The sequence below is a fragment of the Atractosteus spatula genome, chromosome 9 (assembly GCF_055471065.1).
Source record: "Atractosteus spatula isolate fAtrSpa1 chromosome 9, fAtrSpa1.hap1, whole genome shotgun sequence".
NCBI classification, from domain to species: Eukaryota; Metazoa; Chordata; class Actinopteri; order Semionotiformes; family Lepisosteidae; genus Atractosteus; species Atractosteus spatula.
Window position 1 is genome coordinate 42624795 of NC_142714.1, and position 26845 is coordinate 42651639.

Sequence of the window (26845 nt, forward strand, 5' to 3'; positions counted from 1 at the left end):
AAACAGGCTCTTTTGCAGAGGTCTGCTTGCTGTTGTGTACACAAACGCTTCGAATTTGGAATGGGGTTTTTGTGTTAATTTACGTATTCTTCATTTTAAGAATTTAGACTTACAGCACACAGGACATCTCCTCCTTCCTCTCTGTCCTGTTCCACACCTCACTTTGGCTACAGGTTATCTGTGTGCATTACCTGATTTTATTATTGTACAAAATACATTGAATACCATTACAACTGAAAATAACACTATTCTAAAAACCATTAATCGGTGAAATATATTTCACTTTACACGTCAGCAAAAAGAAAGTTTCAGACAGACTCTGCACCCCTGTAATATTACTAAGGCCTTTAAATAGAAAAATCCCTTTGCTTAAATTTTACATTTTTAGATTTCTGGAAAAATGACATTTTAATTCAAACATTTAGTAAATGTCAGCAGCAGACTGGACTGTTTGAGGTGAGGGTATGTCGTAGTGCTTTGATATGTAATTTTACCCTGAGTATCTGTAAGAAATGATCAACAACAGTACAGATGTCTGTTTTATTAGGTTTATTGTATCCACAGCATTCCCCCAAAACTTTTGAACACAAATGCATCATTAAAACAACATTCAAAGCAGTAGAAAGAGTACAGCCAATCAGTAAAGTTATGATGTCGACAAGTGTTCCTTGTAAACCTAATGGTTCGGAAGTGCTAGCAAGCGTTCATCTGTGAAATCGCAGCCACCCCTGATAATTGTGAGATAATTGGGATTGCATGCTATTGTTACACACACTTCTAAAGCTCACTGTCAGGTCTGGTGAAAACACCTAAGATACACGTCTGTTTTTAGATTCAATCATTTGTTAAATATCTGGCCACTCAATTTGGAATTGCCAATTGTATCTTTAGGTCTCTGCTCACAGAAGAATATCTGTTTTAACACCTCTGTTCTTACGGCTGTTAGGAAGTGCAGACAGGCTCCTCCCAACCCCGCCACTACAAGCTCTACAGCAACGTACAGAAGGTTTAGCACCGTCATTCCTTGGGGACATCAACAGGGATCTCTGTTTCCCTTGTTGTCAAGGGAAGTCTAGCTGACCAATGACAGCCCTGCCCTGTGCAGTGCAGAGCCAACTGCATGCCCCTGTTCGGGGAATCCTGGCCACACGGAGAACTTCCAGTGCCTGGGATCACAGAGCCCACCCCAGATGCCGAGAGGGCAGCCCCTTTACTGTAACTTTTTTAACAATGTAATTGTTGCAATGAAACTTCAATTTGTGATTCAGCAATAGAAAAAAAAACTGAGCCTCTTTACTGTAGCACAAAGAAGAATTAGAAACACACACCAGGACACAGCTGGAAACCACACAGAAGTGCATTTATAAGTGAGAACAGGAGGCACTTCTTTTCCCAATAGGTAGTAGGAGTATGGAACAAGTTACCCAGCCATGCTGTTGAAGCCAGTACCCTGACTTCTTTCAAGATACTGATGGATAAAATAATTGGATTAACGACTAACTACCAAACAGGTTAGATGGGCCAAACGGTTTCCTCTCATTTGCAAACTGTTCTTTTGACAGAATGGAGGCACGGTACAGAAACCCAGCTACGCATAACTGTAACTTACTATCCAAATGGCATCAGTGTAAGACACTGATCTCAAAAAATCATTTTACCAACATTAAAATCTCGCTGCATTGTAATCTTCCATTCTTAAGATTCAATGCCAAAACTGTGAAATAAGACAATCAGATCTAAACAACCTGTACATTAAAATAAGACTACAATGCAATTTATAAAATTGATCAGCTGCAGGCGGCATCCATCAATCTATTATCTAACCTCTTCAACCAATACAGGGTTGTAGAGGAACCGGAATCTATCCCAGCAAGCAATGGGTGCAAGGTGGGATACACCCTGAATGGAACGCCAGTCTATCACAGCAGGGCCAATAGTCCCAGAAGCCAATTAACCTACAGTATGTTGTTGGACTGTGGGAGGAAACCGAAACACCCAGAAGAAACCCGTGTGAACATGAGGAGAACATTCAGCTGCGTGCAGATAGCACCCCAGCTCTGGAATTGAAACCAGGGCCTCAGTGCTATGAGGCAGCAATGATAATCTCAGTGCCACCCTGCCTCTGTGCGCTACATGTGTTGCGAATTGTAACAATAAACTGGACAAAGCAAATCTTCCAAGATTGTTTGCTCAATTGGAAGTCTCCCACAGGACGGGAAAAGAGCGTCCCTCCGCAAACAACCAGCAAAGCAGCCTCCCTACCCCACAAGAAAAGAGCTGCAGCTACATGTCAGAGCACCAGGGGGCAGTATGGATCTGTGAGTCACCCACACTCCGTTCAGGCACTAGGTGAGCCATCAGGAAAAGCAGCAGAGAAAGAGAACATTCTCCACAGGTTAATAACGTTTTTCTGAATTTCGAGAGAAGCACATTTCTCCCAGTCTGACTGGGTAGATCGGGAGAAAGGACACGCTCCAGGGCGTGAGGGGAGAATGAAAAATAAACCACGTCACGCACTTTTCAAAACACACAAGTCTCAACTGTTCCCACCAGAAACACGTCATTGCGACCTGCAGTCTCAAGAGCACACCGCAGTGTTGCGGGTTCTAGCTGACAGAACATCTCAAAATAGAGCATTAAAAGAGCCAACATCTGTAGAATTAACTTTAACGACATAATAAAATCAAACGTTTATAGTACCTTCTAGAATAAGATAATTAGGTGGCAGGATTTCCTGATTTAGTTCAGATAATACATTAATGCACATGAATCTGCATATTAATTTATGTTCCCATTTCAACTAATTGTCCCTTATCAACTAATCACCCACATCCACTGGAGATACTGAATTAAAAAGAGCAGGCCACACAGGTTGCAGTGAAAGTCAAGATATGATGCATTTCTTTGTAGTCAACTTGCAACAGAAAATTCAAGCACTTGGAGAGCTAAATCCCTGTTCTCAGATCACCTGAGGTCCAGTATGTTTTATCACCCTGCACCACGGTTGTAGAAAATTGTCAACAGTGAGCAGCAGGTGGGTTTTTATTATTTTAATTTCAGGCTCTGTTTCGCCACTCCGGCCCACAGAATCGCACAGAAATATTATTCCAACAGCTGCCTCTGAGGGCCCATGCTAATTGCCAAGTCTGACATTCTCCACCTCCACAACACTTTCCCACTGGTCAGTAATTCCTGAGGTACGGAGTGCGCTGCAATTCCTTTAATTCCAAAAGGTGCACACATTGACTGCTTACACTTCTCTGTTTGTACAAGGGGCAACAGTGCCACTCATTAGCTGACAGCCTTTGTCACTCCCACACAAGGGTAGGCATGCAGTACAAGCAGAGGCACTGAACGACAATGCGTGAGCCGCCTAAAGTCACTTTAGCTTGCTTTGCGGTAATCACTGGTGACTGCATTTCCATTTCTCCCGAGCCTCAGACACAAAAACAAACATGCTGAATCACGCTGCTGCAGTGGATAAATACCCCCCAGGAGAAGATGGGTAGAGATCGTTTCGATGACGAAAGAAACTCGGCAGCACAGATGATCAGAACAGCTGCTCATCTTGCCTCGGTTGATTTATACCAGGTTTTGCTGTATCCTGTTCACACAGGTCTGTAGGTGTGGGTCAGAACTGCCCATCCCTGGGCCTGAAGGGCCCACACAGCCTCAGGTGCTGGTTTAAAAAGACGTATAAATACCTCACAGACACAAAGGCCCCCCCAGGACCAGGATTGGACACCCCTGGTTTAAATTAACAAACACTGTTCTACTGGCCTTGTATTTGAGACCTAAATACAAAGCCAGCATTTGTCAGACGCCATAACACCCTGCAACTCAGAACTGACAACCCACTGAAGCTAAGCACGTATCAGTACCTGGATGGGAGACCTCCTGGGAAAAACTAAGGTTGCTGCTGGAAGAGGTGTAAGTGGGGCCAGTAGGGGGCGCTCACCCTGCGGTCTGTGTGGATCCTAGTGCCCCAGTATAGTGATGGGGACACTGTACTCTAAAAAGCCTCTGTTCTACAGAAGAGACGGAAAACTGAGTTCCTGACTCTCTGTGGTATTTAAAAATCACAGGGCGTTTCTTGAAAAAAGTAGGGGTGTTACCCCGGCGTCCTGGCCAAAATTTCCCATTGGCCTTTACCAATGATGGCCTCCTAATAATCCCCATCTATGAATCGGCTTCAACAGTCTGTTCTCCTTCCCACTGATAGCTGGTGTGTGGTGAGCGTACTGGTGCACTATGGCTGCCGTCACATGTACACCTGTAAAGCGTTTTGAGTGGATTGTCCAGAAAAGCGCTATGTAAATGTATGGAATTATTAAGATACGTTCAGGCTCATCTGACCTCACCCTCACTTTTCAGGTTTTAAAGTGTTTTTGCTTCTATTCAATCTTGCAACCTCATGTATATCCAATGAGAGGTGCTATTTAAAATTAATCGATAAAGAAAAAACGTTCTTCACAGCCCTCTAGGATTGAAAAAGCTCTGTGGGTTGTATTTCTAACCCTTCTTTTATAACCTACATCTGCACAGTGTTGAATTGATTGTATAAAAACTCAGAGCTTATTAATAGAAAATGTACATCTGAAAGCATGCCCAGGAATAACAGCCCTTTTGTTATAAATAACTAGGGGCTGAACTGTGACAGGTTTTAAAGCCTGACAGCTCAAGAACCAGAAGGCAAGCTGTTAAGCAAGCATATTCAACAGGACAGACAAGCATAAAGGAGACTGTTTAACATTTAAACAGTCAAAGAAACAAAGAGGACTTCCACAGAGAGACTGTGTCAAGTACCAGGGATACAAGAAGTGAAGACGAGGGCTCCCACCTCCTGCCCTCAAGATCTTGAATCCAGCAATTTGTCTAGGTCTCTTTGAATTATCAGCAGAGAAAGTTGATAAACCTTCAGTTAAATGCTTCTGCCATTTGTTTATTACTCAAAAACCCCACTGAATTCCAGAGCCCAAGGGCCAGGGACCATATCTGGATTTCTGCTTCTTATCGTTGACAGGAAAGAACTTCCTGACGTGTTGCCATGCCGCCCATGAAGTGCCCCACTGATGGGCGAAATCACTTCCCGACTCCTCGAAAGGGTCAAGGGTCATGGATGGCCAATACATATTCACCACGTGGATAGCGGTGTAAGAAAAATTGGCAGTTTTCACAACACTGAAACGGAGTGTGGTGTTAAATACTCGGCCATTAAAAAAACCCAAACGGGGTCTGTTGAGATTTAAGATTTTGTGACCCTAAACCATGTTTCATGACAAGCACCACCTCACACAGTGGGGATTTCACTTAGTGGTGGCTGGCTTTAGGTCATGCGACTTCACATTGATAGGAAAATGTTCCAACTGCTGTTTTGGAGCAGTTAAACTGGACGTTACAATAGCAAGTACCCCACATACACACGGCCATGTAGACAGGTCTGTGTATGGAACAGCGGAGAAGGCTCTGGTGACCTGCGACAAGGATCAATAGTCTAGTAACATAACATTGTTGAATTGTCTTAGAGGTAGTGGGGGGGTTGAAAAAGCCATTTTTCATTTCTCAAGTTTGAAATACGTGCTTGTTTAAATCCAGTTTTAACAGAGAGATGTGAAGACACTGCTACTTGGCGATTCACCTCGTGGGGGGGAGGAGGGGAAAAGACAAATCGCGCAAGGTAAAAACTGACACTGCACTGTCTTTCCACTCACTGAAAAGGAAATGGCTTCAGTGCCATAATCATCAGAAATTTCAAAGAATAAAACAATACATTCCACAGATTCAGTACACTGACAATCTTCAATCTACAGAGCCTGCTGAGGGACCTATCCAGGCCATGCAGTAAGAAGGTGCATAGCCCTGCTTATCCACAAACAACATCTCCCATCGGCAGCACAACAGCAATTAACCTGCTTGCATAAAAGCTTGGTAGGCAGGGTTGTACTGCAGTCAGTTGAGAGACTTCAAATACATAGGACTCCACAGTATTAATTAACCAATATACTAGGACAAACAAGATAATCCATTAGCGCTAAAACTACATTACAATTCAGCACCCAACAATGCAATCTAGAAACAGTAATTTACACTACAACAGTTACAGTACATTAAATCACGGTCCTACATAGAAAAAATTTAGTGTGAGAAAAAAAGAAGCACTTTGACAAAGTTGTAGAGCTGAAGGCTAGTGACTTGGACACTGTAAGAAGCAGAAACGTTTTTAAAAAATCACTGCCCAAGTCAAGATGTAGTATTTGGGAAATGCACTATGCCTTTATGCACAAAATATGGGACTGGATGAACTGCTTTGAATAAACGTCCGTTTAGCTATGAGAATCAACTCAACTCCTCTTGACAGCCCTACATTTTGTTTTGGGTCTAGTGCTAAAAGTCACATGGATCCCAAAGTGCCCCTGTTCCCCCAGGGAGCACTGAAGTACAGGACGCCACCCTCGAAAAGCACTTGCACTGATGTGCCGAATTAGGAGGAAGACAGAAGGTCATTAATACACTAAAACAAACATAAAATAATTGACGGAAGCAGGAGTACCAAATGACCAAAAATGGTCATAGTTTCATACAGTCAAAATGCCAGTGTAAATTATATACAGTAATGTGCTAGTAAAAAGGTTAGGAGTATCTCCTAAATCCATTTACTGTGGCACCCCAGAATTCTCCTTCACAGTTCATTTGCGTCAATTTGCACAATAGAACCAGATTCTACTGGCCATGTTTTGGAACCAAGCAGTCTTTCCAGTTCATGTTGTGGGTTTTTGAAAAGGCAGTTTTCAGTACTATCATGAGGCACTAACGCAATCTGTGCAGTGTTATAGGTATTTCAATTAAATTACAAAGCACATACAGCTGCACTCACTAAAGGCTTTTCTTACTTTCAACAGTAGCCCCTACAGATACCTCAAATCAGATTAAAGAAAATCAGTCAGATAAAGTGGAGACGGTATCCGAAGAAATACAGAGAGCTAAATTGAGGAAGAAAAGACTGAAATTCCTTATTATGTGTGCTGAGAGGAATTAAAAACACAACAAATGTGTACTGGATCCAATATGATTTGTTGCATTTTCAATGTCTCTTCACATATTTCCGTTCATCCAAACAACCTTCGATATTAGACAAAAATAAAATAAAAGGTCACTCAGACTGAGTTGTCTGCGTGGAGACTGCCATAACTGGTCACGTCAAAACGGCTTTAAGTCAAGAGAGTCCAGGATGGGGTCAGGGGTCTTTCCTCAAGGTGTTAATTGTGGGTGGGAAAGAGAAATCTGCCGTTGAAAATAAATCAACTTTCAAGTGTTCCTTGCATCAACAAATAGCTGTTCTCATCAAGCCTGCCTCAGGCATCGTGTCCCCCTGGAAAACAAACCGAGGCCTTGCAGGGTCTTCACTTCACTTTCACTGGCGGAAATCGGAAAAGGGGAAAGCAAAGGTCTGAGGCACACACCTTAACGGCTTCTGCAAGGAAGCATCGTGTCCAACCTGAAAGAATACTGAACCAAGAAGAGAATTCTTCAGAATGTCCCGGATCTCGAGGTGACCCCTTCAGTCCTTTCTTTGGAAAGTGTAAGACCGTAACAGGCTTTTGGGTCTGTCTTCCACCTAATTAAAAGCTGCGTAGAGCGACATTAAGGAGCTGACACCACAAGTACAACCAAGGGAGTAGACGGCTTTTCAAACTACGTTCTCAGAGGAAGTGTCCTGGAAGAGCCCTTCCTGGCCACAGCTAGACCTTGTTGGAGTCCTGAGCAGGCGGCTCTGAGGAAGGAGACTGGAGGAGGGTCTGCTGGGCTGAAAAAGAACGAAACAAGAAGTCATAACCCTGGGAGCTAGGTGTAGGAGCTAACCACAGTCTCCACTAATCTCAATACTCTCTTTGATAAAAGACGTCCATTTTTAAAACCAGGTATTTTCCTTTAGCAATTTATTTGCTCGTCCCTAACATCTGGGATTGCTAATAGTTAGAAAATTATGATTAAAATGATTATTAAAATATATTTTCCTAATTTTGCCATCACTGTACAGTAATCAACTCAAGGTCAATGCTCACACCCAGCACAGGAGGGATAAGGGCAACAGATATTACAAGTCAGAAAAATGCACAGCAATGATTCACTTCTCTCTCAGCGATAACTCTGCAAGCCCGAGGGAGCCCAGCAGAGCAACTTCAAACCCACCCGATAGACTGTCTGTTGCTCTGCCACATTCTCGGGAATTCTGGGGAATCCCCATTACTGCTGGCTACAGTCACAAAGCGTGATCTGACTTCATCGCCGATACAATGCTTGTGGCCTTGAAGACACTTGTTCGTATGGTCACTCCATGAAAAAGAACCCGAACGAGAGACTTTACCTTGAGGCTCCTGAGCGACGACAGCTTCCAACGTGTCTCCTTTCACATACTCGGCATTTAGACCCTCTGCAGTAGACGAAAAGCACTCGAGGTTAATACCCAAACATCCAGGTCAGGTCTCCTTAACCGTGCATCCAGAGTGTGACAGAGGAACCCCCGAGAGCAGAAGTCTTACTCCACCAGCTTGGAACCAGAAACAACTGCCCATAGCAGGCACACCAGACCCCAAAGTCAATACCTAACACCACAGCAGGATGCCTGAATTAAAACGAAGTTTGACTGCAACAGATAAGCATGCTTCTTATCCACTTTCCCACACCCTTGACCAGAGCTCAACATCTGGTTAAATCACCTCTAGAACTAAGATTTCAAAGAGGCAGGAGCAGAAGAATTGTGGATATAAATCATCACACACAGGCTGAAGGCACTGATTCTCTTTAGCTTTCAACACAGCAGATTATAAGGAGACTACACACTAGTACTCAACATCCTGAAAAATACTGATAAAATGAATTATTTTCAAATACTCCGAAGAATCTGAAACACAGATCTCAAATGAAAGGAAGCTATTCAGCCAATGTTGCTCATTTGGGCAAGTACCCAATGTTTCCCATAACCCCCAGCACACACATCCCGCTTCAAACTTACAACACAAAAGAGAAACAAAAAAGATATTAACAGCACCTTCTTAAGCCAAGTGAGAGAAATGATATTTCATACTGAATAAAGCTCCTTATTTCCCCACCAAAGAAAATAAATTACCGAAATCTAAAAACGGACAAATGCAGCCACTTTAGGAGTTGAAAAATCAGTTCCCCAGAGGACAGGAGAGCTGCCAGGAAATGAAAGCTGATGAAATCAAAGTGGAGCTGAAAGATGCTTGTGAACGACTGACCTAAGCCGTATCAACTGCTGCAGTGCAGGCCACTCCTTTCAAAACCTGAGGAAGATATTTGCAGCATTTCTGAGCCCATTTCTGTTAAAAGCAATTCTGAGTCTCCCGCATTCCCGAAATGTTGGAACGCCTTGCCGTTACCTTGTATGCTGAAGCAAAACTTCTTCTGCTGGTAGGAGATGTAGCTGGAGACAGCTCCGATCAGCGCCATAGCGAGGGCACTGGCGATACCTGCGATGGTTCCGGTCTCGGCCGTGCTGTCTGCGGACAAAAAGCAGCGGGAATGATTAAGAGTATCGGATTATGCGATTCCCACAGAGGGGATTACAACTACTGCCTTTCTGGCTGGTAAATCTACACTGTGGAAAGTTCTGATGGAATGCTTGGTTCACAAATTCATAAAGATTCATAAATCGTATGAAAGCCTAGACATTTTCTAAGGGGCTCACCAACTGCTGTAAAGCTGAGACATCAGCCTGTAATCTCCGGATAACCAGACCTTTTCCTGGTCACCTGATTTCATAAACCTCTCGGTGACGTCTGCACTTGAAGATTGCACTCACACCTACCGTAGTTGGTATCATCAGATGAGGCTGATCCTCCACCACGGTCTATGAAAGAAAGAAAGAAAATTAGTTTTGAAATCTACAGAAACAAACGGGTGTGCATTTTGTTCAGATGTACTGTGACATTAGGAAAGAGTCAAGAGCCATTCGCTGATAGTGAAACATAGGAAGAGCACGTGTCTATTGCTGTTCTCAATAACTATGCTAACGCTAACAATGAGCATCACACACGGTTCAGCACGTTTGCTGGAACTGCCGTCAGCTCACATAATCCTGAGGGACATTAAAATGACAGGATCTGATCATTTCATTGAAATCATAGGCTAATTACAATATTTTTTTTAAAATCAGTTAATCATTTTTATCCATCGCCCCCTGTATAATAAAAAAAATATATTTAAAAAAATAAGCACTACTTTGAAGAGTCATTATCTTTGGCACTACGGTAACAGAACTCCAGAGAAAGGCTAAGATTTGCTTTCATTAATTAGACAAAATGTGGTAATGCATGGCTGCAGCAGTGATAGTACAATAAAAATTAGAACAGCTCTTACAATATATTATACCGAACAGATAACCTCACCCCCTAATGTCTGCATGCTGGCTTTAAACAGGAACCACAGTTGGGTTAAACAAAAGCCTAAACTTTAAAAGGCGAGCATTTGTTAAATTCTGTGCATCTGAAATGATCAGAGAGCAAGGACAAAGGCCACCATCATTCATATGCTAGATGTGGAAAAAGTCAGTTGCTCCATGTGACTGAACAGAGCCTTGCCTGAGTGGTGGAACACAATACAGTAGCAGCACACACGGACTACAGATACATCTACCGAAGACAAGCACACACCTCCTAAAGAATCGAAAGACGGCTACCTGGTTTTTTATCTGGGGAGTAGCCACCACCCTTGGAAATGTCGTCCAGGTCTTCATCGGTGAACGTCCCACCTGCAGGCACAGAAAGTGTCAGGAGGGGACAGGAGCCCAGCTGGATCGCACAAGCATTCCGCTCTGGTACCCTCCCAGGCACACAGGGCACATGCAAGAGGGGCAAGAGCATCAGCCAGAAGGATAATAATAATTGCTTACACTTATATAGCGCATTTCTGTACACTCCACTCAAAGCACTTTACAGGTAATGGGGATCCCCTCCAATACCACCAATGTGCTGCATCCACCTGGATGATACACCTGCCAGAGCTCTGCACACATAGTGACTGACACCCAGCTCCAGGGACAAGCCTAGTGTTCGATGCTATTGCTACGTCAGCAATGAATGGAGATAATGATAAGTGTATGAGAACAATAACTGTGCTTAATGCCCTTAGTTTATAGAAAATGGTATGTTTCTGATATAGCGGGCCTGTATGTTTCCATGTCACGACCACCTGTGTGTGTCTAGCTAACTCTTCAAACATTTATAATAATAAATAATAATAATAATAATAATAATAATAATAAACTTTATTTTATATAGCGCCTTTAAAGGTGGCTTCTCAAAGCGCTTTACAGGATGACAATAACAATAAATAAGAAGAATACAACAATAAATAAGGAGAATACACAAGATAAGACACAATTACAATATATAGAGGAGACTGTGGATGGTGGTACTAAGAAGAGCAGAGGGGTGAAGAATGGAACCAGTTCAGTAAAGGCTTTTCTGAAGAAGAGGGTTTTGAGTCTGGATTTGAAGGAGTTTAGAGAAGGTGACTCTCTGATATCCTTGGGCAAAGAGTTCCAGAGCTTGGGGGCATAACAGGAGAAGGCCCTGTCACCCATACAATGTAGACGGGCTTGGGGGACAGTAAGGAGGGCAGAATTTGAAGAGCGGAGGTTGCGAGGTGGGGAGTAGGGCGATAATAGTTCAGACAGGTACTGAGGTGCCAAGCCATGCAGAGCCTTATAGGTGAGCATGAGGATTTTAAAGTCTATACGGAATTTGACTGGAAGCCAGTGCAAGGACTCCAGGACAGGAGTAATGTGAATATTTGCACTAGACCTGGTCAGGATTCTGGCTGCTGAATTTTGGACATACTGCAGTTTGTTCAGAGTAGATTTAGATACCCCAACGAGTAGAGCATTACAGTAGTCAATTCGAGAGAATACAAATGTGTTGATCAGCTTTTCAGCCACAGTTAATGATAGCATAGGGCATAGTCTTGCGATATTTCTAAGGTGAAAAAAAGATGTTTTGACAGTATGCTGCAGATGTGGGTCGGATGTTAAGCCAGAATCGAATATAACCCCAAGGTTTTTCAATTTTGATTGAAGCTCAGGTACAGAGCCATCTACAGAAAGGGTTACAGGATTGGCTTTACGAAGTTGATGGATGGCATTTCTTCTCTTTTTAATGAAGTAGGCAAATGGTATTTATTCATGCATTCAGCAACCAGGTAACACAAAATAGACACGTTCAATCGTCAATTATCTCAGCCCTAATTTTGACTTGGCCTTAAGACTGAAGCTGGATTAAACATGTGCGCAGTGTGCACAATTGCTGCAGGCATTCGAAAAGGAGAAGACACCCATGAAGCGAAAGATGTGGGACAGATCGTAGCAGTGAATATTACCAGTATTAGCTGAAATCAGCATGCTGTTCTATCAGAACCCATAATACCATCTTCAAGGATGTATTTCAACTATTATACCCAATTTTGCATCTCAACAAATACAAGCAAGCAGTACTGATCTTCAGTCTTTTGGATCAGCACTAAAAGTATGTCAATTTGAATGATTTTTCCAAATTAGAAATAAGGGGCCAGGACACCCATCTTCAGATATACTTTCTGCAAGACCTAATTCTGTGAGGTGTAGCAGTTGAATCATATCTTTGATTACATTTATTTAGAATTGCTACAATGAAAAAGAAACCTGTTTCTATTAACCTCTATGGAAGGTGTGTTTGCCACCCTGTGACATTTTAAGAGAATTACAAAAAAGAGTAATCCCAGTGTTCAATATCTCTGAAAATTCTGCTTTTTAAACATCTTAACCAGCTAGAGAACATTACAGAAACTAAAGAGACCAATGAAAACTGCAACCAGTGAGAAGATCAGGAACATATTGACTTTCAGCAGAAAGAAATCCAAACCCCACAGCAAAAATACACAGCATGCATTATCACCCCATACCAGCACCCAATCTCTGAATTTAGGAGAAGTCTAACCATTTGTCCTATGGCCCAGCTGAAGATTCTTGTTATTGGTTAGTTGTGTGAAGCAGCCTGCACTCTGACCTCACTGAACAGGGACAGAGGTCAGGGGTCAGGAGAGACAGGAAGTTGGGGAAAAAGTGCCACCATTAGGAGGGAAGGTCAGGCCGACACCTTACCCTTCTTGTCTCCTCCAGTAGGGCCGTCATCACCTCGGGAACCGGGAATTACTCCTTTATCTGACAGGTAGACAACATGGTTGTCACGTTCCACAGAACAGTGGTATTTCTGTCACCCTGGAGTGCTCCTTTACTATCCAAGCACAGATCAACTGGGAAACCAACAACCTCCAAAGTTTTACTGCTGCCCAACATGGAGAGTGGACTGTTGCAGAAAAGGGTTTGTTCACAGTACCATGGATTCAATTGGGAGATATTTCACTAGGCCACAGTCCTGCTGAAGGATAAAATAATGACTACAGCTCACACCCAGCCAGTGTGCAGTTTTGTGCAGTTTCCTAGCAGGGCAAGTGTGAGCCAGCTGGCAAATCAGTGATTAGCTGTCTATTAAAAGACCTTGAAATACAGATGAATATAAAAATGTACTCAATATTGTTTCTATGGAGTCCATTGTTTGATATGATAGGAGGCTCTGCTTACAAAACATGTCCCTCACATTCTGAATTAACTTCTTTTATCTTCTTCTTTTTCTTCCTGGTGAATAAGCAGAACAATTGGAATGTGAATAACCCACCAAGAACTCAGGACGTGAAAGGTCCAGACAAAAGTCTGAAGAGTAATGTAGTAATAGACACACACACACATTGAGCAGGATACTGTCTTATCAAGAGGATTGTTTTTCCTGCTTTCCTCATTTGTAGGTCGGAGAAGACATCACTGCTTTCCAGCAGGTGGCGATGTGTAACCTGAGACATTCAGCCAGTCTCCTCTCCCAACAGCCCTTAGTTAATTAGTCAGATAAGCCCACAGAGCTTTGAGAACTTTGGCCCTTCAGTTTCTAGTTTAAATATTCAAATTGATCCTTTCCCGTGAACAAGCTCTAAAAACCACTGATCATCAGCTTTGATGTTTGATGGCCCTGTTAAATATTTCTATGGTGTTTAAATTCTCTGAGTTATTCAGAAGTAATGGAGAATTGTCATTCAAGCTTTACGTCCAAATCCAAACTGTGAGTCAGGACTGTCACCTGCTTCTTTTTCAGTTCTCAGATTCTCCCCTCCAGGCATCAAGGTGACCTTATCAGTCCTGACAACCACTAGCCATGAAGAGCAACAGAGAGAGAATGTCCTGTGACTCACTGAGGACATTAAAACAACAGTATCATTCTGTAAGGTGCCAGCTAAAACCCACACATTCATGCTGAATTCCCGGCAAAGCACTTTTTTCAAAGATATTTATCTACTATTCCTAACAGATGACCATGGCACAAATTTTCTCTGAAAATTTTCCCTGACACAGAGTTTCTTAGTGATCACAGATATCAGTGGGCAGATAGATACCCCTCAGTCCCTCAACAAGATGAGGGTTTGTCAGGATATTGGCAGGTTTTGTTTAACCTGTCATTTTGGGATCTCGACAGACATTCTTCAGCTCTTTCCTGTATTCAACAAAAGAAAATGATGAATCACTTCAACTTTAAAAATAAAATTGTAACCTTTTGTTTTCGGTTGCAAACATACTCTTCAGGCAAGAAACTAAAAAAAACTGTGGAAAAGCATAGAAACACATTTGCTCTATGCTCCTGCTACAGGCAAGAACTGAGATGGATTCATTCTGTATGGAACTCCGCAGGTTAAAGACAACAGCGGAAAATAAGACCACTTCATTATGCTTCAATGCAAAATACAACCAGGACATGTACGGATGAATATATGCATCTTATGAGTATCTAAAGAAAATCATCAATATTTACGACTGCAGAAACAATTATCAGTCGGCACCCTGTAGGGGAAATTAGAGAACATCTCTCCTTGGATAAATGAGAGCTCCATTAATCGAGAAGAAGCATCAGTGACTGGGGGGTTTGTGTGTCGCTCGAGGTGGAGATCAGGCTGAACCCTGAACTCTGCAGTCACCGAGGGGTCCCCCAGGAACCCCACCTCACCAACACACCAGGCCGTGGCAGGAGCAGAGTCACCCCTGCAGAGCACACTCACTCTGCCACAGCGGATCGGACGAGGCTGGAGAGGAGAGGCACTACTGGATCCAAAACCGGGGGGTAACAGGAAGGGTCTGGCGATTCCAAATGTGTCATTAAAAAAAAACAATAGTTGTCAAATGACTGATGACCATTCATTGCTCTGGATTACTTTAAAAATATGCAAATAACAGAGTCTCTTAGGCAGCAGCATGGCGGTAGAGGTTAGAGCTCTGCATTGTGCGCTAGAAGGTCGTGGGTTTAAATCCTGGATCACTGCCCCTGGACAAGGATGGAGCTTCCCTCAAGCTTAGTACGCACATAATGCATTTCCACATAGTAATCCAAGTTCTGTGGCACAGCCACTGCCTGGGAATGAATGTATTTCAGCTGATTCAAGCAAGGCTACACAAAACCTACCTCCATTTTTGTTCTGGTCTTTCCCGCCGATATCATTGTTCTCATCCATGGCATCAGCGAGGTTGAGATCGTCAGAAGCTGCAATGGAAAATTTTTGTTTTTGTTTTACAGTGTGTTAGGAACACCAGGGATGAGATGAAAAACATGGGCTGATGCACTCTGGACAGCAGTTTTCACAATTTCTGGGACAACAACACAAAACCCTTAAGGATCCTGGCCCATCCAGTGGAATCTTTATACAAGAGGTGACTTGAGAAATAAAACCAGATCAGAGGATCTGGATTAAATCAAACATGAAGCCGCCCACCAACAGCAGCATCTGATGGCTGATTTCCACTCCATAGAACGTCTGCACCAAACAGAAACACTGAATCCATCATGCTCTGGATTCATCTTTGTCATTCTTATGTGGGCCAGAGTGGACTGTATCCAAGACGCAGGCTAGAAGCATTTCCTCCAGGAAAGCTGAAATAGCAGAGGCCAGGTCCTTGCACTGATGCACACTCAGGGTGTTTGGGCTTCCAAAAGATTTCATTATTGCAGAGCTTTTCCAGATGTCGCTTACAACTACATGATCAAAATAAGAAGCACAACTAACAGGAGGAAAATACCTGCTATGCATGCCTTTTGTAAAAACAGGTTCTTAGCTGTCCCAATAATCATGAACAGTGATTCTGAATGTTTCAGGAAAATACTTCTTGAAAAGATGTCTACAGGAAAATGGAATGGCATAAAACAGGGGTGTTAAACTGATTCCATCAAGGACAGCCTGGTTTTCCACTCTCCTTTCCAGACTCAATGAACCTTTATCTATCCCCAACTCTCACAGACCAAACTGGGAATGGCCATAGAGAAATATGGGCCAGTTCACATCACCTATAGTCTACAAGGTCACTAAACTACTGAGAGTCTCATCCTCCAGCTACAGTGAAGATGGGAGTCATGCAGATCAAAACGTGAGAACATGAAGAGCATATTCAACCATTTCTCCTGGCTTTAAGAGGGTTGGAATCTCAAGATTGTCTTAGAGAAAGATGGAAGTCCACCTTGTCTTCTCCACACCAGCCACACACTGCTTGTGACCGAGTCTATTCTTTTGAGTTCTTTATATTTTGACTAATGAAGGTGAAACTACTGCAAATAATTTCTATGTTCTCAAAGTCTTTAAAGCCAGAGCAGTGATAACATGCTTTGCTAGCAGGACAGAAGAATGACTTTTGTTCTGCTCATCAAATAATTAACACCAACAGTTAAGAAGGGAAGGCCTTGAGAGGAGTAAAAGCCATGAATCCCAGGTCTGATATCCCAGTTACAGGCAGAGAAACTGATGATACAGGATGCAAAAACACCCAACAGTGACCGACAATCCCTAATATGTATAAACAGTGAAATATCTCAAACTCGGGAAGGCTTTTTGTATTTGAACTGGAAAAGACAATAAAAAATAAAACTCCTGGCAACAAAAAACAGATACCTTGAATCAAGCATTAGGTAAAAGAGTCTGAAGTGCACAAAACCAAAGGGAAAAGAGGAAAAATCTTTAGTTTAAAGCACAAATAATAAACATGTTGGAGATACAGCACCGTGTAAATGAAGTACTTTAAAAAGAGGCAGGGATCTTACATGCACGCATTCCAGAAACACGACACTGAGTAAAGTGACAAGTACAGACCAGCCTTCCCCTTAGACGGTGGTCTGGGGGTTCGGGGTTGTTTGGTGGCAGTGTGGGGGCCTGGTCTCAGACCTGGACGCACAATGGGGTCACCGTACCCTTTCCGATTCAGATCTGTTAGCAACATAGCGTGAACTACATTTAAAATTCAGTGAGGCATCAGAAAGAGGTCTTTTGACAAGTTTAACTGCACACATGTAAAGTTCATATAAATGGGAGCTTAAATCTGGGGACTTCTGTCATAACGTCCACATCATAGATAACCCTGGTACATCCACTCTGTTGAGGAGCAGATTCTACTTTACTCGATAGGCTCTTAATCAAAAAACTGGCTCTGCTGCAACTGCAGGTTATGTTAAACAGTTAAGGATTAGCTGGAACACAATGCAATGAAATGAGCTGCCTACTGTACCTCTCCCTACAAGTCCCTGTAAATGTATCAAAAATAAACAGTAAATCAAGACGTTTCCTTTAACTCCATGCAAAGAGCTTTCTGTAGATCATCTCTTAGACTCTTTTAAGGTTCTTCTGTGAATTTATGGAGTTGTGATTCCAGAGTCATTAAGTAGTACCGCTATACAAATCCTGGATGGATTTCAGGGCTGTGCAAGATAATGGCATAAGGGAACTCCCAGGGAATGCTTGTACAGAGATCAGGTTCAGACAAGTAGTCCAGTTACCTTCAGTGTCAATGCAGGTTGTCAGTGGCTAACTGTAACCAGACTTCTCCTGAGCGGCAGCAAAGCACTGCACCTGGGCAGGCCCTAGACAGCAAGGGGAATTTCCTGGGCTTGTTGTGCCACAACCTCCCAGGCAGTGTCACTCATCCAACTCACAATACCCCTCAGGACTCACAGCACAAGGACTGCGGACACCTCTTACCGGCACACGTGCCACAGCAGACAGAAAGAAGGCTCCAGGGAAGTGCTCTGCAGTGTTGACAATACACAGTATGTGTTCTGATGCTTCACAAGCTGCCTGTGGTGCAGCACTCAAGCTCTTCTGAATCGGCTCCAAACTGGCTGCGGCTTAATCAATTGCCCAATTTGGAAAAGGCTTTTTGGATGTCTATTAAGAAGTAAGATGTTCAACATCCTTAGGACGGGGAGAAGATCCCCCACCCAAAATTCTGACTCACGTGGTCAACTTCTACTGTTACATTCCAAAGTTAATTCAAGAATTTGTTTTTCAATTTGTGTAGGGTACCCAGCCTGAATTGCTCAATGCCTGTTCTACTAGTGCAGATTCCTGATCCTTTTCATCCAAATTCAGCTAACCTAGGTTACAGTAGGTGGGTGCTTGTTCCTTCTGCCCAATCTTCAGGTTCTGGCACAGTTCAAGGAGAAAATCCGATTCAGAAACCCATCCCTTCACACCCACACAGTAGACACTTTTTTCTCCCAAGTTAGAACAGCCTTTGTGTCAATTACAGGAACAGATTCAGCAGTAGGAAAACGAGTGTTTTGAAAGGTTTCTTAAATGACAAACTGTTTTTTTTTTACTTCCGTTACTGAATTCCTATTTAAAATATCTATCTTTCTTTACCCAGTGAGCTCCAGCCATGTCATATTTCAAAAGAACGCTCATTACCCAAGATGCAATGGGAAGGAGTATTTACCTTGCTTTGGTTTGGGCTTCGGGGGTGCTTTGGTGGTGGTGGTGGTGGTCACTTTCGGAGCCTTTGTTGTGGTCTTTTTAGCAGGGAAGTCGAAGTCGAAGTCAAAGTCTTGACACCAATATCAAAGAGGAAATGACAAGCAGAAGACATCTTAGTTTTATACACTATTGTTACATTAAACACAAAATGAGGAATCCTCCTGACTGAATTAGTCATGGTGTGCAGGCACACACATTCTCATTAACATATGAACATACAGAAATTCCCACATTATCCGTCAGAGGTGGCAGGCATTCTATAGGCTCACAGGATCCATTTTTCCAAATCCAAAACAGGATATAACTTGTCCTTTTATTTCATCCAAGATAATGAAACAGAATTGTTTCCAGTCTGGATAAAAAACTTAAAAGGGCAGCACATCCACAAATTATCTGAAATAAGAAGACATGTACAGGGCTTGACAGAAAAGTACAGAAAATTCTATTTCCATTGGCAGAACCTGAATATTTTAGCAAATCTACTGTGCCTTTGAAAACTACCAGCTTCAAGCACATCTGCTGCCTGCAGTAAGATAAGAAATATTAAATCAGGGAGTTCTTGTATTTCTGGAACAGAAAAAAAATCCATTTTTCATATTTTCCCTTTCAGTCCCAAAGCTGCTCAATTAAAAAGATGCCAACACTGCAACATTGTGGCTGCAGGAAATATTTCTTGGACGGCCCTGCTGAAGTGTGGGAAATATCTGTGTACTGCAGGGCTTATCAAACCAGTGCATCCCGAGCAACAACACTAAGCAATGGGATGAAGTCATCTGAACTGATTAGGCGGCGATTTGTGGCTACAGCACTTGGGAGACCTGTCAAAAAAGAGCATTCTCACATCCATACTCACCAGAAGAACCTCCAGGCACCTTAGGGTTCGGCTTGACTGTCGCTGTAAAACAGAATTACACAAATGAGTATGATATTGAAGGGTTAAATTCTTTCTCCGTACACAATGGGCAGCAGAGCACACACTGTAAGATTAAGTGTAGCTAAACTAAGAGCTTGCAGACAGAAAATAGCACATTCTAACAATTTTAGGAATCGTTCTAGTGCTTAAACACAACCGCACATGCTCTCAGAAGCACTATACCAGTTCAGTCACATATACATTTTTATGATCAGTCGCCGTGAAATGTGCTTAACCAATGACTATCAAATATAACTGAAGTTTTGCTTTTTTAGACTTCCTTATCAAGTAAGCGTTTAAGGAGCCAGCTGTAACTCTTCTGGTCAGAACTAGTATCTCGACTGCTTCTTCTCCTCGGCCGAGTATTAAATGAACTCCTCTTCTGCTCAACAAAAAAGGTCTCCAGCGAATTTTCTCTCTCCACTGCAATGTCAGTTATAACCTGTGTACTTTAAAAGGTGTTTAGATTTTTTTTTTCCTGCATAAAAGTTGTTCTATGATTGCGATTGGCAAAGATATGAAAAAACACAGAACGCACGGGGCTTCGTAGGCTTGTCATCCAAGGCGTCTGCTAGGTCAAAATCTTGGGCTGACCCTGAAAGAGAAATGAATAGAGGCACCTGAGTCACGTCGTCTTCTGGGTTGAAACAGCACAGTGCTCTGACCCACCCCAGCCAGGCCATTTGAAGCGAGGATCAATTCCTTTGATTGCATGGAGACCAATAACATTTACATCCCAGCGCTGCGGGAATTCTGCACAGTTTTAAGGCTTCCACCAAAGACTTAGAGAGTTCACCTTTTAACCTTCCAGACACCATTTCGCAATCAACTTTATTTCCATGGCATCTACACAGAGCAACAGGGCTCTGCTCCTTGAGGCTATAAAAAAGTACCTGTCATGATACATCATGCTTCTTTTCCACTGCCCACACAACAGTACCATATATTAATACCAAACAGCACAGTCTGGTAGAACTTGTGATGCATTTATGCTGTGTTCAGTTTTACTCTGCTTATGAGTTACAGAACTTGTCACAGGATTTGGTCTCCTCTGATTTAATCAAGCAAGACAGGCATGCTGCCCAACTATAGGGAGTGTGTGTTTTCCACCTCCTCTCTGAATGCACATGAACTGTGATGCTGCAGTGACTGAGCCAAACCTGTCCTGCACTGCTTCTATATCCTGGAACAGACTCAGAAATATGGTCACATATGCACACTACCTCATGACTTGAGCCAGTACTATAGGAAACCAGAGGACCACACATCGGGAATCCACAACATGAATCTAAAATCTAATTCTTTGGTCAGAATTTAAGTACTTCTTGAGTGAAATTCCATGATTGTGAAGGGGGGGGTGCGATTCATCCCCTTTTCCGACAAATTAATTCATTTATCTCTTGATCACTCTGCAAGTGTAATTCCCCATTGTAGTGATAGAATGAGGGTTTATCATTTGGTAAAGAAACCAGCACTGTGAATGAAAGAGTTGTGTTTTAATCTGTGAAGTTCTAACCTTATCTGTGGAAAGAAATAATACATATCTGGGTTAAAATTTTCACAGTAGATCTTTTATTCTACACTGTATTCTGTAGCTTAATCATGCCTTTTAACTTCAACTGTCTTTTTCAGTCACTAAGTTAACAGTTATTACATATTCAGATTGTAAAATGTTCCAGCAGTTATGCAATTCAAGAAGCTTTAGAATTTATTGCACATCTGATGAGATTTAAACATTTTGCAGTACTTATAAACGGACTGTACCAGCCACAACCATTGTAAATATTCAAAGAATTGTGTTGGAAAAGCATACATGGCTGGTTTAAAAACATTTTAAGCAAAGGACAATAGTTTTTAACAAAGTTGTATTAACAAAAATGTTACTGCAGAATTTGATATCTGTAATTCAACATGCAAAAAAGAAGCAGAAAGTCCACAATAATTATTACTGTATGTCTGAAATAGAAACACTAAGGAGCAGAAACACAAACATCACCTGCTCCTGATGGATTCTCCCATGGGTAGACATGAGCTTTCAAACAACTTACAAACAGCACAAACAACGGCACACAAAAAGATTTTGTGTGTGAACTGAATAATGAGGGGAGACAGCTACAATATGGGCAGATTCCTTAAACCCGTTTTGTCTCATCAGCCTTGAAGACAAACTAATCAGTCACACTATCAAGCAGAACAGCTCCAGAAAACCATCTGGACTGAGATTAGAATATAGATGAGATGAAAACATAAACTAAGCTAACAATGACTTAATGCCCCCTCTCCGTTTTCATCCCATTAATGTTAATGACATGGGGCTTTTGAGAGGGGGGGTTGGGGGGGGGGGCGGTTCTCTGGGGCTTCCCAAGCACATGAGTGGGCAGAAAACAATTGCTGCCAAGTCTCTGCTTTCAATCTCTCCCTTTAATTGACTATGCAAGTGGCACCTGAGCCACCAGCCTGGATCACATACAGCAACACAGGACATGTTCAGGAGGGCTCAGATCCAGAATTCTCACGCACTCCTCACTGGGGCGATATTACATTTCAGCAGCTAATCCAAAGCCTCAAGAATTACGGCCTCCCTTTACCAACTCCTGAGTCCTCATTAAGCATTCATTACATTTACATCTGGTACTCATGTATGACAGGCGGGTTTTAAAGGTGTGTTCTGGGGTACCATTTCGAATTCTCGCCAAAACATTGGTTGCCCTTTTATCCGATTTCTGATCACCACTGCTCTCACACATCAGGCTCGTTCTGATCCACAACGATCTCAGTCCTTGGAAAATGGCCCCAGTTTTGCGACCTTGAAAAACAAGGGTCATATTATTACAGACACTTGTAATACCAGAGGTTTAGAAATGACCATGATAAGACACCCATCTTTTTGATCTCGAGTTATCTCTTAAAATTTCTCATTAAGATCCTATGGCACTGTTCACTGGAGTAGGGGGTATGAACTCCCGTGTTATGAAGTTAATTAGACTGGTGAAGTAATTTCCCACTCCTCCACTTGACCTGCGATGTAGTGGGGTTGATGATGCACACTGACTGCCACATGTCACCAGGTGTCAAGTGAGTGGAACCTCTTGTATATGAAGCACTTTGAAATTCTTTGGGATGAAACGTGCTATATAAATACAAGTATTTCTTAATATTTAACACTCGAACATTACAAGAGCTCTTCTGCTTCATAAAATGAATACACAGACAGGCCTCAGGCTTCACCTGCTATCTGCAGGTGACTAAAATGCAATTGTGTCAAGTGCAGAGAAATGGGTGTTTTATGGGTTATTGTGAAACCAGCTAAACTGAAGCTCACCAGGAGCGGGATTTGCGGCTTTCTGTGCTCTGCTATTAGCAGTGTGAGTAGGAAAACCCGTCGAGCTGAAGCAACAAACTACAAGACCACACCTGGAAGGAAGATGCGTGTCTTAAAAAGGTACCATTCTCCAGGACAGGCACAGCTGCGCTCTTGAATATAGGTCAACAAGATTATCTTTGCTAAGAACAAGGCGGCACCACATGGCGGTAGACTAATTCCAAACCAACTGCTGGCACAATCAAGCTCTCAGGGGTCTTCCACACTTCCACACCAGCTGACATACAATGTACAGTAGAAAAAAAAGGCTGAAAGGTTTGAGAGTTGGAGAACTGGCTATCAGCTAATCCATTACACAGGTTGACCACAGCTCAGGTCAGAAACACACAATGGCTATGACAGTTCACAGTCATCAAAAACATTGTTACAGAATTATTCTCAAGCACAGAGCACAATACGTTTACACCTAATAAATGCTATTTCACATACGTTTGCTTTTCTTCACAAAGTATGCAAATAAAACATTTCTAACAGCCCTGGCAATGTCTGGTTTAGCCAGAAAGAGTTAAATATATGCATGAAATCCAAAGGCCCCTTTCCCCATCTTTCGCAACACAGCAGAAGCAGCAGACAGGCATCCAGCTTGTGGTTAAGGGTGAGATAAAATTAGATACATACCGTCTGCCAAACTAGCTGCACACACTAACACTAAGCAAGAAGCATAAAACTGAAGAGATTAAAAGAAGAGTAGTTTTAATATCCTGGCATGTTTACCAGCTTGGCTACTGAATGTCCAGAGCATCTTTTGTCATTTATTGCCGTGAACCTAACTGGCTGTCAGTGGTCAAGAACATCTTTCTAACATTGTTTCCTGAACCAGAATTGACAAAGGCACTGTAATAGAGGTGGCCACAAATGCACATTTGCTAATACACTTTCTTGAATTACATACAGTTTCAGTCCACATACTTAATCAAAACAATGATACCTAACAGCCTATGACAGGACAGAGTGCTCCACATTTGGGTAAAGAGGCCAGTCCTTCATGAGCCCCGTATCAGGAGCCTCTACACGAAAGCACTCCATTATACAACTAAAGAGACATTTTTCCTCATGTTCAATTCCAGAAACTTACAGGTCAAGTCATTTGAAAAGTGCCACTTAACAGGACTCAATGACATACTGCTGTCTCCTGCGGCAGCAACATCACTGTGAAGAACAGAACATTTGAAAAGGCACCAACCACAACACCATAGCTGTTCAAGTCACTGAACAAAATCAGAGTACACCAATGTTAAGTGATGGGAGGCAATGCATCAATCTAGCAATACACTTTGCGCTTGGATGGCTAGATAATCAAAACTGCAGATGCCCTGGTCTCCTTTGTTCCCCTGTTAAGGCCAGCAGCAATGTCAGCATTATCACCATGCAGCCTGAGCTCATGGGACCTCAGTGAGTCCGGGCCTGGTCAGTGGGGACGGGAGACTTCTCAGGCTGCCCTTCCTGACCTTTTTGAGTGTCCGGACCCCTGTGTGATTTCCAGATGTTCCGAGGACCACCCCACATTCCCAGGTGCTTCTACACACGTTGATATATGGAAATCTAACATCATAAAGTCAATCTGCTCTCACTGAATGTTTGTAATGTAAATGTTACAAAATGTTAAACTATGTGTAATGCTTATTCATTACTACCCCATATGTTTTTTGTAAAACACAAATATGCCTGTGCATGAACAAGTGTAACTTAATGAGACGGATTCGCAGACTTTGAATATTTGATTCTTTTCTTTTTAAAGGGTTCAGGTTGGAGTGACGACAGCTTTGTCATTAAATCCGATTTTTGCATCATCATGTTGTTCTTTTCCCACCGACCCTCTGCAGCAGCTTCCCAGACCACCACGGATCCACAGCCCACTGGCTGGGAGCCGCTGCTCTGCGGAAAACCAAAAGTGGTGTTGGTGGACCAGTAGGAGGCGCCTAATTTTCCTGACCAAAATTTTCAGAGCAATGTCCCACTGTAATGAAAGCATAGATGATGGAGTACACTGCTGTACGAGGAGCCATGAATAAATTAAACCAAGGTCGGGACGACCTGAACATTAAAATTTCCATGGCAATGTTCAATAGTGTAGTGGCATTGTACAGTTTGGCCTAACTACATGCCCCCCTTAATTCAACAGGCAAAATAATCTTTCATTTTCCACCTGATCTTCCCTGGGACTGATGGCACAGAATGGTTAAAATGTGTCACCCAGAAGGGCAGATGTAGGGGGACTTCTACTGTATGTGTAACGCATTGTGACCCTTTGGAGTGAAAAACATATAAATGAAAGAAGTTGTTTTTGTCAATAAAACTAGTAAGCCATGAGAGCTTCATATGGACAAAGCTTACCTGCCAGTGTGACTCAACCACTGTGGGCTGAGGACAAACCTGTAATTTGAATTATTATCTGAGGTCATTGGTGTGGTTTAGCGTCATGTGCCAAACTTTGACAAACACCAGTATAAGACGGGAACCCATACTGGGACTTTTCAGAACGGCAATCTACACCTAAGACAACACTAGTGTTTTTGTAGCTAGAAAAAATAAAAGACTAATAATAATCATTAATAAACCAGCAACTACATTGCAAAAACTGTATGGATAGAGAATGGGCACTCCTGTTTGCTCAGCTTTTAGCTGCATACTAAAAGCTGGGGCGGAGAAGTGGCACTGTGGCTAAGGATCTGCACCTGTGGCTGGAAGGTTGCTGGTTCAAGAATCCTACTCCGTTGGGCCCCTGAGCAAGGCCCTTAACCCCAACTGTTCAAGGGGTGCCATATAAATGGCTGATCCTGTGCTCTGATCCCAAGCTTCTCTTTCCCTGTCTGTGTGCCTCATGGGGAGTAAGCTGGATGATGCAAAAAGACAAATTTCTAATAAAAGAAATTGTATATGGTTAATAAAATGATCTTATCTTATAGTGCTCAGTGTATCTCATCCAACTGCTGCTGGAATGGTAACAGTGACTCAGCCCATCACTCAGCTGTGATTAGCAGCTCCTTCCATACACTCACAAGTCTTTACCCAAAAGACATGCCCCCTAGTATTTATACACAGTGTTGATCCCATAATGAAGGAGCTGGAGCTCACAAAACCAATTATTCATACAGTCTTGGAATAAGAGAAAACAAACCTTGTATGGTCATTTAAGGGCACAGGAAGAATGCCCAGCATGGTCATTTCAGAACATTCACAACATAGAAGAGAAAAACCTGAAATTATTGATGGGCAACACGCTGGCACAGTGATTTAATTCCAGGTCAGGGGTTCTATCTGCGTTGAATTTTTTATGTTCTCCCAGTGGGTTTCCTCCAGGCGCTCTGGTTTCCTCCCACAGTTAAAAAAAACTACTGGGAGGTTAGCTGTCCCTATGTCCCTGTCCCTGTTTGAATATGTGTCTGTCCTGCGATGGACTGGGTCCAGGTCATATCCAGTGTGTACCCCGCCTGGTGCCTGTTGCTTGCTGGGAAAAGCTCCAGTTTCCCCGTGACCCTGTACTGGATGAAGAGGTTAGAAAAGGGACAGATGGACTGAATAAAAAGAACAGCAGAGGAAAGGTGGAGCACAGAAAGGTAAGGCTGTTTGCTAACAACGCACGTGTGCAGAACACACACAGGACATTAGGAAATCCACCAGTGAACAGAGAAAATGGGATTGATGTCACACACCGGAGAGATGAGGCT

The 26845-nt window shown here is 42.6% G+C and overlaps 1 protein-coding gene across 3 annotated transcripts in view; it reads right to left on the reverse strand.

The window, feature by feature from the left end:
- Positions 1 to 534: 534 nt before the first annotated feature.
- cd99l2 (CD99 molecule like 2) overlaps positions 535 to 26845 on the reverse strand; it is a 28399-nt gene continuing 2088 nt past the window's right edge. The window contains exons 2-12 of one of the 3 annotated variants that reach the window (XR_016091534.1): positions 20334 to 20390; positions 19736 to 19777; positions 18845 to 18952; positions 15555 to 15632; positions 13157 to 13216; positions 10700 to 10771; positions 9830 to 9871; positions 9402 to 9521; positions 9261 to 9305; positions 8366 to 8431; positions 535 to 7804 (exon numbers count right to left, since the gene is read on the reverse strand). Coding sequence is in view for 2 of the 3 variants with exons in the window: in XM_088924963.1 (XP_088781089.1) it covers positions 7740 to 7804; positions 8366 to 8431; positions 9402 to 9521; positions 9830 to 9871; positions 10700 to 10771; positions 13157 to 13216; positions 15555 to 15632; positions 18845 to 18952; positions 19736 to 19777; positions 20334 to 20390 (710 nt within the window). In the remaining variant the exon portion in view is untranslated. The remainder of the gene's footprint in view (positions 7805 to 8365; positions 8432 to 9260; positions 9306 to 9401; positions 9522 to 9829; positions 9872 to 10699; positions 10772 to 13156; positions 13217 to 15554; positions 15633 to 18844; positions 18953 to 19735; positions 19778 to 20333; positions 20391 to 26845) is intronic. The other 2 variants (XM_088924963.1, XM_088924964.1) reach the window with 2 other exon arrangements.